At 39.3% G+C, this 11,952-nt stretch overlaps 1 protein-coding gene across 3 annotated transcripts in view; it reads left to right on the plus strand.

Annotated features, from left to right (window-relative positions):
* IFT88 (intraflagellar transport 88) overlaps positions 1-11,671 on the plus strand; it is an 85,037-nt gene extending 73,366 nt beyond the window's left edge. For all 3 annotated transcript variants that reach the window (XM_048845265.2, XM_048845275.2, XM_048845255.2), the window contains exons 25-26: positions 9,962-10,060; positions 11,356-11,671. In XM_048845265.2, the coding sequence (XP_048701222.1) occupies positions 9,962-10,060; positions 11,356-11,477 (221 nt within the window). In that variant the 3' untranslated portion in view covers positions 11,478-11,671. The remainder of the gene's footprint in view (positions 1-9,961; positions 10,061-11,355) is intronic.
* Positions 11,672-11,952: the final 281 nt, after the last annotated feature.

Genomic DNA, 11,952 nt, shown 5'->3' on the forward strand with positions numbered 1-11,952 from the left:
TATTACAAAGGAGGCTCTGTACTGAGCCTGAAGGTATTTTTGCTGGGGCTCCCAATTAAAAGTTGAGGTAAGATGTACTACTTAAACTTTTCAGAAGCAGTCAAAGGCACCACCAATTGATAACTGGGTATGCTAGCTCTGGGAAACACTATCAGTGAAGAAGTTGGCACAAAAGAGGCAATAGACATAAGGACTGTATTGTAGTATAGCTCCCATTTACAAACTTGCAGTAAGATCCAGTGGGACCAGAAGCCCTAAATACTCATTTTTTCTGTGCTTGGCGTAGCTTAACAGGATTGCAAGTCTGTGTTTCACAGTTTAAAAATTCTATGTACACAGTCTGCCTGAGTCACACAAATAACATAAATGTGGGTTACTTTATTCAAGATTTTTTGATATGTTTATTGCTAAAAAAAATTAAATACACAAATTTGGGGATTCATTTCTTCAGTTTCTTTGCAAAGGCCAGTGGGGATCATTTTTCTGAACTATTTTAGAGATTTGATATCATTGGCTGATCCAGGAAAAATGTGGAATCCTGAAGTCAGTTCTTGTCTGCTGAGTACAAGGGATTGTTTTTACATACTATTTTTTATAATTTTTAACTTTACTCTCTTGCAGCCAAATATGCCTATGTTTCTTTATGAGTTTTCATAGACTTTTTCAAATGTTTTATCCATATCTACTTACTTATTGTTAAGGTTAAGATTCTGTCACAAGTATTTTTATTAAAAGTCAGGGACAGGTCGCGGGCAATAAACAAAAATTCACGGAATCCCGCAACCAATCCCAGACTTTTACTAAAATACCCTGTAGTGGGATAAACAGAGCACTTCTGGGGCTTGCAGCTGCTGCGCCTGTGGTAGGGGCTGATTACTGCTGCTCCAGCCTGCTGACCCAACACCAGCCACTGCCCTGGCAAGCCCCTAGGCTGGCCGCCGTTCCGGGGGCTAGTGCCCCAGGGCTGGCTACAACCCTGGGGCTGACAGCTGCTCCAGCTCTGCCCCAGAAGAAGTCATGGAGGTCCCAGAATCTGTGACAGAACTGTATGCTTACTTATAGTAGAACCAATAATAGTACAAGGCTCCCTTGTTTTGGACAGTGACACTGAAAACACATGCAGAGGGGAGACTACTGGGAGGATTAAGTGGGCTAGATTTGCCCATAAAACTTAAAAATAATATACCACTTTTCAGAAATAAAACCATACAGAAGATGCAGGAGAAACATTACAGCATAATCCTAAGAATTCAACTATTCTCTGCATATATATGGCAGATAGAGTACAAAAAGGGGAGACCAGAAAAACAGAGATCTGCAAGAGTGTTCAGTGGAGGACTGTATCTCTATCATAGCAAAGAAAAGCAGTTAAAAGTTATCCAGTCTTGGTTGCTTTTGAAGGTTTAATTTGTTCAAATTTCAAAAAAGGGAACCAAGTTGTGTTGAAATCACTACGATTTATTTTTGTATTGTTAGCAAGGTTTTCCACAAGAAATATGTTCCTGACCCTTTAAACAGTTTCGGCGTTCTTTCTTTTTCCAATGCACAACTAAGTAGCATTTTGCTACAACAGAGAGATGAGAAATAAGCTTGGAATTATTTTTTTCTTTTACAGAAAGACCCAGAAGTATCACTAAAAGATCTAGACACAGTCTAGATCTGGCAATTTCAAAGATTATAGCTAAAATGAACATCCAAAATTTGACCACTTTTGGGTTCTCCTAACATATGTAGAAAACCTATCTTTCCTCAGCAAGCCTCAGATTTGCATTTTGAATTATTTTTTTTTTTTTTGGTGATGGGATGAGATGATATTGGTTCCTCACCTTACAATGCTTTTCTGTAATAAAAAAAATACAGAGAGGAGATAGTGGCCCAGAGAGGCAGTTTAGAGTGAGCAAGTTGTCTGCAGGTGGGTTGGTCCCCTTCTCTCATCCATCTCCAGAATCCATGGGATTGAAAGGCTGCACTGCTTGCCTTCTCCTTGACTCCCCAGACCCCAACAGGGAAAAAAGTGAAGGAAACTCCACAAGGAAAATCTGAGTTTCTTTGCCTTCTCCATCCCTCCTACAGTTACCTCAGAGAGTGGAATAGGGTTGGCTCTTCATATTTGTATACACTTAGTAGAGCCTACAGGAATCTCCTTGTGTAACAAAGGGACACATGGATTTTAGAGTATGAAGGGCAATAGGCATTGCAGTTCAGGTCTGCACTGTAAGGCAAGAGATTTGCAGAAAGTCTTCTCACTATCTTAAGGCAAGAGCTTCACAATCAGTTGCATTTTCAGTTGGCTTCCAGGGGGGACTGGACTATTTTCCCCTTCATGCTCCATTAACTCCAGATCCTCACACTGGAATAAACTGAACATGTTTTCTGTGTATTAGCACACCCTATGGGTTAGTTTAACTTCCATGCTAGAAATGGTTTACTCTTAAGCAGAATTTTAGATAAGACTTTGCATTAGCTGGGCAGAGTGCTGAATTCATGGGTTTTGGTCAAACCAAGCTCCCTTTTCTCCATGGACCCCCACCACCATCATTCAAAGTGTGAAGGACATAGTGAGAGGCATTTAAACATATTTTGGGTTGGTGAAGCATCCTGATTCTCTGTTAAGAACTTTAGCCCACTATGCACTTTATTTAAGACACTTGAATTTTTTAAGGTGACTTAGATCTAACTAAATGATTTCACTCTTAATATCCTGGGAAAAGAAAGTATTTCATGCATGTTCTGTGCCTGATATACATTGTGTAAAATAGTACTAAAAATAGAATTAATGTATTCTGTGATATTGGAGGAATTGCTTGTGTTATAATTGTTCTTCCCATCTCTCTAACTTATGACCACTGAAAGTTTTCTTAGAAATACCAGCTGTAAATCTGTATAATTTGACTGATGTGGTGTACATGTGTAACCCACACACCTCCTGGGTGTGGTGTTCTGTCCCATCTAGTGGCACTGAGACCAGAGTCTGCTCTACAGCCTTAGCTAACAGACAGTTGGCTTTTAGTTCATGTGGTAGAGCTATGGCTGGGGCGCTGGGTCGGGGGCCACACCACATGGGTCGTTCCTGCTCCAGCCAGTGTGCTCGGTCAGGAGCCACACCACGCAGCTCGGCCCTGCTCCGGCGCCCTGGCTGGAGCACTGGGTTGGGGACCGCTCTGACTGGGACGCTGGGTCTGGAGCTGCTCCAGCCGGGGCGCTGGGTCACAGGCGGCACCACATGGCTTGGCCCCGCTCCAGCCAGGGTGCTGGGTCGGGGGCCGCAGCGCCCAGAAGCTGTGGCATGGCCCCGCTCTGGTTCCTACGTGCTCCAATGGCCCCTTCCAGCGCTCCAATGAGAGCTTCAGGGGTGGTGCCTGCGGATGGGGCAGTGTGCAGAGCCGCCTGGCCGTGCCTCTGCATAGGAGCCAGAAAAGGGACATGCTGCTGCTTCCGGGAACCACTTGAGGTAAGCGCCACTTGGAGCCTGCACCCCTGAGTCTCTCCCCATGCCCCAACTCCCTGCCCCAGCCCTGATCCCCCTCCTGCCCTCTGAGCCCCTCAGTCCCAGCCCAGAGCACCCTCCTATACCCCAAACTCCTCATCACCAGCCCCACCCCAGAGCCTGAACCCCCAACCAGAGCCCTCTCCTGCTCCCGTACCCCAACCCTAATTTTGTGAGCATTCATGGCCCACCATACAATTTCTATTCCCCAATGGGGCCCTTGAGCCAAAAAGTTTGCCCACCCCTGTGGTAGAGGCTCATGCACTAAGCTCCAGAGATCCCGGTTCGATCCCGCCCGCCACAACCAGGGTCTGTTGGTGTAACAAGTGGGAGCTCATCCAGGATTTCAACTGGGAAGTCTCTGAAGCTCGGGACACACTTCTTCAGTTAGGGGAAGTATGTACCCCGCCCGCCGACAACCGGGGTCTGTTGGCGTTACACATGTAACTAATCTGCCGACTAAGAAGTACAAAAACATTTGCAGAGAAATTAGAACCTTTTCAGCTGGAGATAGCAGTGCCAAAACCTTTAAGTATTCCAAAGTAGAACTACGTATACAAGATTTTGCTGTACTAATCATTCTTCCACATAAAAATTACCAGTGGATTTGTTTTTTATGTTCATTCTTTTTAGTTTAATTTTCCCTTCTAGCAATCTGCGCCATCTGTATGTACAATAATCAACAGTAGCTTTTAAAGTGCAGTTGAAAGTATATGAGTGAACCATTAATAAGTGTGCACATTTATGCATAATATGTAATTACGCTAAATTTTACATTAAGCGTATGACATAAGTAGCTAGGAAAAGCAGAGACACAAGGTGTTTTAGGTAATATCTTTATTGAATCAACTTCTGTTGGGGAGAGAGAGAGAGAGAGACAAGCTTTCAGACTTACACAGAGCTCTTCTTCTGTGTAAGCTCAAAAGTTTGTTTCTCACACCAAAGAAGTTGGTTCAGTAAAAGATATTAACTCACCCACCTGGTCTCGCTAATATCCTATGACCAACACAGTTACAACAATACTGCATATAGGAAAATCAGAGTTAAGGCTGCCACTCTACCCTTAATCCACCTTGTTTTGTGTATTGCAAAGGTCAGATAAAAGTATATATGATTTATTTATTTTAATGCTTTGTTTATTTAGGAAGTTTTAACAGATTTACAAATGCATGCCATGTAAATATAAAAAACAAAGCAATCATTAGAACAGTGAGCTCTTGTGTAGAGCGACATATAGGAATACAGTCATCAGATCTCTCTATTTAACAGAGTGTTATGATATTACTGAGTGAGCATGATTACAGCGTCCATGACTTGTCTTTTCTAGTGATTTTATGAACTCAAGTGAAATCTCTGATTTCATATTTAACAGACTAGTCATGTCAATCAAATGTTAATTTAAAAAATCAGTAAGGTGTGCTAGTGCGTTCACAGGGGAATGTACTTTGTCTGTGTATTGAATAAATGGTCACCAAATCTAGTTTGCTGTGAATGTAATTGATGCATTGGTTTTTCCATAACAACCTCTGATTTTTTGTTGACCTTTCCTCTAGAGTTAGCCTCACACTTGAAAATGACAAATAGTCTGTCAGTAGCCTAGCAGCTACCAGCAGATGAGAAGTTAATTCTTTATTTTCTTTTGTGTGACCATTTGCGCTAGGAAACCCCAGGAGGATTGGCACAGGATTTTGTGCACAGTAATAAATCCCAGGATTCGGAGTGTATTATCCATCTCTATGCATGTATAAATCCGATTAACCATTATGCGCACAGATTGAGAGAAGTAAGGGAGATTGAGACTGGTAGCCATAATTCCAAGTTTACTTGCTTTTCCTGATTAAATATAATTTTTAAATCAAATTTATAAAATATCTTAACCTGCTTTTTGTACTCAAATTCTTTTAGAGGTTTTTTATTTTTTGGTTCTTTAAACCAAAGAAAAACATTCCTTCAGTTAATATTGTATTGGTCTATTGGCATTTTGGATGGACCAAAAATCAATACAGTGTGAATGGCCCTACTCGACTAATTACAGTGATGATGTACTAATGGCTTTTTAATAGAGAATGATAAATTGCTCCTTTGCAGATTAAAGTCACTTTACTTTCACTGGAAGTTAGTCACTGACACAAAGAGCTAGTTCAACTCTTCACTATATGTGCCATTGTTAAATAAATAAAGTTAATTGACTAAAATTTGTGACTGCATAGAATATTGTTTTCATTATGGGCAGTAACTTTTATTATTTTAAAAGTAAATGATAAAATTGCTCTTCTTACTATTTGTACTATTCCTAGAATAAGGTAGGTAGAACTTATTTGCAGTCTGAGAAATGTTTGCAGTGGATCTTTACTGCAAGTGCTTGTTTAGTCTTTCCAACAATTATTATAACTCAGAATCTATACAGTAGCAGATAAAACCTCTACAGAAATTCCTTGCTTCCACAGAGTTTTCATTGTCATCCTTTGTCTTCATATTATCTTTATATTTTTATTTCTTTATACATGCCTTCTGTCACCCCAGTAGTTATAATAAGTTTGTGAATTTGTCCTGCTTTTGGTTTCTTTGGACTCTTTCTTTGCCTGATCTCTATCTTTCCTCCCATTTTGGCAGCTGTCTTTTCCCTGAAAATAGGTGCAGACCTTTCTCAGAAGTGTTAAAAGGTCTGTGTAAATTATTCTTTAATCAAGGGTGATGCATTTTTAATAACACATTTTTATTTAATTTTACAGCTGTTTCCTTTTTTCCTTGGCTAGACAGGCAGACAATCAGTGGTCATTTTTGGTGAAATTTGGTGTTATTTCCAAAACCCACAAGTGTGGAATGCATATTAAAGCAAACCAGATTTTCTGTTGACTACAGACGAGAAATCTCACCTCTGTAAAGTATGCACATTTGTGCTAAAATGATTTTAAATGATTTAAAAGCTCCTCCTTTGAAATTCTTATGTCCAGTGTGGGGTCCTACAGTCCTACAGTCTCCATTGCAAAATTAAGTTCCATGGAGTTGGCCAAATTACACATTTAGAGAGAGTAAAAAAATATATAAAAGATTTATATGCAAAGAGAACTGCAAAATGTAAAATTTTATGACAGAAGTTTTCACTACTTACAATCAAATTATAAAGCTCTCTGTCAGCAAGCTTATTAATTACTACCCAGTGACGGCCAAGTCATGCATCCCTTGCTAGGGTTTAACACCTCCCAAAAACAAAGATTCCCCTCGTGATAAGTAGGAGTGGCTTTTCCTTTCAATCTCTGTTCATAACCCCCAAAGATATGGGAGTTTTGCTTGAGCAGAAACTTATAGGATTGGTTTGTTGGTTGGTTTGACTCTGGATATTCACTAAATATGATTATTTTCAGATTGAAAAAAATCAATGAGAGGTGAACACTGTTATTTTGTGTTGTACTGCTTGTATAGAAGATACAAAAAAAAAGTGTTCTATGGGTTTTGCAGCCAGGCTTATTCCATCTTGTGGGTTTGTTTGTTTGTTTGTTTTTTGGAGGGGGGGTGTTAATGTTTTGCTCTTGGATATGCACCCCATTAGCATAGAGGTCTAAATCCTCAGATCCTTACTCAGTTTTTTCCAGAAAAAAAACCCAACCCAGCAGAGTTTTTGGAAAGTGTTCCCTTTCTGAACTTGTATGTCACTCTAAAGTATTTATATAAATATAGCATTCATTTGAAAGTTTTTAAATCAAGCTCTAATTTCAATCTGTGAGTGAAAGCTTTATTCTAAATAGTTAAAAGGGAAGGGATGAAAACACAAGAATGGGTCTTTTTATGTCTATTAAGAAACAAAAGGGGAAAAAATGTCTAGAAGCCCAGAGGGGAAGAAGAATGGGTGGAGTCATTGCTAATTGGGAGGTTGTTGGTCTGGAAGGTGAGCATCTTAGTTATGGAAGTAAAGCTATGGAAGACAGGACAGTTGATTTCAGAATTATCCATTATTAACAGACCTCCACTTCTGTCCAGCCAGCTCAGCATCAACAGAGCATGTCTTCAGCAAATTCAGATTGGTTTGGTTGAAACTTGGTAATGGGCTAGGTGTTGAAAAGGCAAATAACTTGGTAAAAGTGTATCAGTATTTAAAGGCAGATACAAAAGAGTGGTAGGTTTCGCTAGTTAGTAGAATGAACTCTTTTTATAGTCCTGTATTTTGCTTTGAGAATTGAAAGCTTTTCATTTTGTACAATGGGTGCTGTTTTATGTGTAAGGAGTAAATATGCAGACAAAGCAAATCACATACTGCATGTTGTATTTCACTTCAGAAAACCTTCATTTTTTTTTCAGTCTGCTAGTTTTTGTTTTGTCAGAAAGAAGTGGTTTCTTGTGTTTGAATTAAAAAAAATAGGGAAATCCACAGCTACTCTGTCACATGTCCCATTCACTTAATGTCATGATAATTTTGCCTGAGTAAGGACTAAGTAAAAGCTACATAAGGACCTTAGGATTCAGTCCAAGAGGCCTCATAGTTAAATTTCTCAATTTAGGGTGCTAAAGTACAGTGGATGGTTTATTTATGAGAGGGACAAGGTGTATGGGGTAATATTTCATTGGACCAACTTCTGCTGGTGAAAGAGACAAGTTTTTGAGGGACACAGAGCTCTTCTTCAGGTCTTCAGTTTATTTATAGTCTGTCTGCATTTCTGGTTTATGTTCAGCTCTTCTCCTGCTTTTCTGTTTATGTCAAACCCTGCTACTGCTTCTTTGTAATATCTCTAAATTACGTGCTTCCTTTCTAACTGTCAGAACCCTTTCACATGCTACCTTGATTTTCTCTATCTTGGTTTCAACATCCTCCTCCTCTCTGAAACGAACCTATTAAATTTATACAATTGCTACCATTAGTAGTCTTCCTCTCTGGCAATCCCAACCATGTGATTCCCCTCTTCACATCCCTTCACTATCCCTCTTCATATCCCTTCCTTTCCTGTCACTTTCATCAAGTGCAAACTTACTGTCTTCAGAGTCCTACGGCATTATTATTATTTATTATTTGTATTATTGTAACACCTAGGTACACAGATCCTACCTTCTCTCTTAGTTCTCCCTGCAGACCCTTTTTAATCCTCCTCCGATTCTCATCTTCACACCTTCTTCCATACTTTTTCTAGCTTGCTACTCACTTCCTGGCCCCTAAGTCTTGTCCAAAGCATGATGTAATTAGTAAGAGACTTCACTGAGCTTTGGATCAGGCCCCTTCTCTCCCAACTGATTTCTGTTTATTCAAATCCCTCCTTAAAACACATTTCATCCATGAAGCCTTTCGATAATAATCCACCAAAGACAGATAAATAATAAACCCTTCTCCTCACCCTATACCCAAAACTATATTTTCTCTGTCTGCCTTAGATTATATGTTCCTTGGAGCAGAGGCAATGTCTTCCTGTAGGGCTTGTGAATGGCTGAGCATGATGCACTCAGCAGTCATATTAGCGTAAAATAAATATTTGTCTTCCTTGGGGAAGAATACATTTGTAAAAATTATAACAATTTATGAACAGAACATATGTAATAAATATGGGAATTATAATTTGTAGCCAACTCCTGACTTCATCCCCGTTGCCTGTTCCCTTTCAGCTGGAAACATTTCTAATAACAGCATTGTTGCATGTTGCAAAGGAGTATACTTATGTTTGGCTGCATGGCATAAGCTGCTCTGCAAATACACCAATCCAAAACAAGGGGCATTTTCCCCTGGAAGCAAAATATTGAATCACAAATTGTTCCAGCAGACAAAATTGAAAGCTTCCGATAAACTGTGAAAAAGATTCAAGGCTGCCCTGTGAATCTACCGTTTAGAGGGTCTGGAATACTGCTGTGGCACTAGAATGTTAATCTGACAGTGTCTGGATACTAGGCAGCCATCAGAACAGTCGCATTCCAGGGGGCCCATTGCAAACTGAGCTGTGAATAGAATGTTTACAGCAAGATGCAGAGCCAAGATGTGCTGTATGTATGAACTGTGCCTGACAGCCATGCTAATAGCAATGCCACACAGGTGTTTCTAATGAAAGGCAAAGTAAGTGTTCTGGATTTAAGACTGATAATCTGACAGGTGGATCACACCAATATATATATATACATGTCTGAAATGTTTGTATGCATTGTAAAACAGGCATCGTTTGTAGGAATCACATGTTTTAATCTATTTAAACCCTCAAATATTACTTTTCCTTAATTTTAATAGATGTTTTAAGATGTTAGAATTTGAAGCTAAAAAGACTTAAAATAAAAGTTTAATTATCCCACAGCATGAGTGCCACTGTGTATTTTGTTACACAGATCACAGAGGTCATATTTTTAGAAATCTGTATTAAAATTCAATATGATGGCCCTCAGGAAAATAATGGCGTAAGATACAAAAAACTTATTTCATGCAAATTAGTCCAATTTCAGTTGCTTAGCTTGTTTTCATGAAGTATGCGACAGTGTTTTATTGTGGTGTTTCTAATTTTTTTTTTCCAGATAGTGGCGGTAGTGCTAAAGGGGAACGACTAAGTGCCAAGCTGAGGGCTCTGCCTGGAACAAATGAACCTTATGAAAGCAGCGGTAATAAAGAAATAGGCAAGTGGACTGTGGTACCTTCTGAGTTGCCCCATCTTGCCAAGACAAAGGGAATGAGAAAAATAATTGCTAAAAATCATATTGAATTGCACAAATTGTGGAAGAATTTTCATCATGAAACATGGACGGAAAAATAGTTATAGCTTCTTTGTTCCCAGGTCTACCATTAAATCATTAACTTATGCTTGTATGTTGTCATATCCATTTCAAAAAGTGATTTCAACTACCGAATCTGCTCACTGCAATCCCCTACCGGTTTTTGTACTTTTGCAATCACACATTCTTATTTTATTAAGGGGAGCTTTTCAAAAGAGCCTAAGGGAGATAGGCACCTAAATCCCATTGAAATTCATTAATGCCTGGAATTCTCTTACTGAACCCATCCACCATTCCTCCTCTGCCAAGCCCCTTCCTAAAACCTATTTCTCTAAGTCTTGCTTATTAACTATATACCTGTAATAAAGCAATAGAAATAATTTTGAAAAAGAAACTCTAGCCACCAGAACATCTGCATGACCGCTATGGTTCTCTTCCTCCTCTCTGTGTTATCTCCTCCTGTTCTGTAATGGGGTAATGTAGACCCCCAAACCTGCATATACTTTTACACCCATGCAGAATCTCATTGACTTCAATGAGACTGCACGTGGGTATAATGGTTTGAGCTAGTAAATCCCAATGCGGTAAACTCTTCAGGGCACAAAATCAGTGTCCCTCGTGTCCTGTAAAGCATCTTGCACAGCTATAGCATGCTCCACATAATTCTGGATTTTAGTCTTGTGTGATTGATACAAGCTCATAGACTCAGATATTAAGGTCAGAAGGGACCATTATGGTCATCTAGTCTGACCTCCTGCACAATGCAGGCCACAGAATCTCACCCACCCACTCCTGCAATAAACCTCTCACCTATGTCTGAGCTACTGAAGTCCTCAAATCATGGTTTAAAGACTTCAAAGTGCAGAGAATCCTCCAGCAAGTGACCCATGCCCCATGCTACAGAGGAAGGTGAAAAAAACCCAGGGCCTCTTCCAATCTGCCCTGGAGGAAAATTCCTTCCCAGCCCCAGATATGGTGATCAGCTGAACCTTGGGCATGTAGGCAAGATTCACCAGCCAGATACCCAGGAAAGAATTCTCTGTAGTAACTCAGATCCCCACCCTATCTAACATCCCATCACAGGCCATTGGGCTGATTTACCATGAATAGTTAAAGATCAATTAATTGCCAAAATCTTGTTATCCCATCATACCATCTCCATAAACTTATCGTTTCAACTGTTTTCTTTTGAATCCTAGATGCTTCCTATGTAGATCCACTTGGACCACAAACAGAGAGACCAAAAACTGCAGCAAGAAAAAGAACGGATGAAGATGACTTTGCTGATGAAGAGTTAGGAGAGGATTTGCTTCCAGAATAATGTACAGTACAGGATAACATTTATGTGTTTTGAAAGTTTTAGCAGAAAAATATACAGAAATGATAATTTTATATTAGAATTTGATAAAATGTTTGAGGAAAAATTCATGTTGTATTTATGGTAATGTACATATAAAATTGTGAATTTGGAGTCAAGATTTTCTATTATAATCAATAAAAACAGTAAAAAAATGAGTTTTTTGTTTTGATCGTGCATACAAGCAGTGCTCAGGCACTTTTCTAACAAACTGGTTTTGAATTGTAACAAATTCAGAAAGCTTTTGTTTGCACAGATATTACACATTGTAACAGTATCAAGCATGGATGTCTCTTCAGTGGCTGTACATTTTTATAGAAACTTTCAACCCCAAATACCTCAAAGATCATGCAAGAAGGATGGAAATTTCACAGGCCTAATGAGAGAGCAGAATTTACTTTAATAATCAATATGAACTGATTTACTTTAATAGTGTCAC

Source organism: Caretta caretta, chromosome 1 (genome assembly GCF_965140235.1).
Source record: "Caretta caretta isolate rCarCar2 chromosome 1, rCarCar1.hap1, whole genome shotgun sequence".
NCBI lineage: Eukaryota > Metazoa > Chordata > Testudines > Cheloniidae > Caretta > Caretta caretta.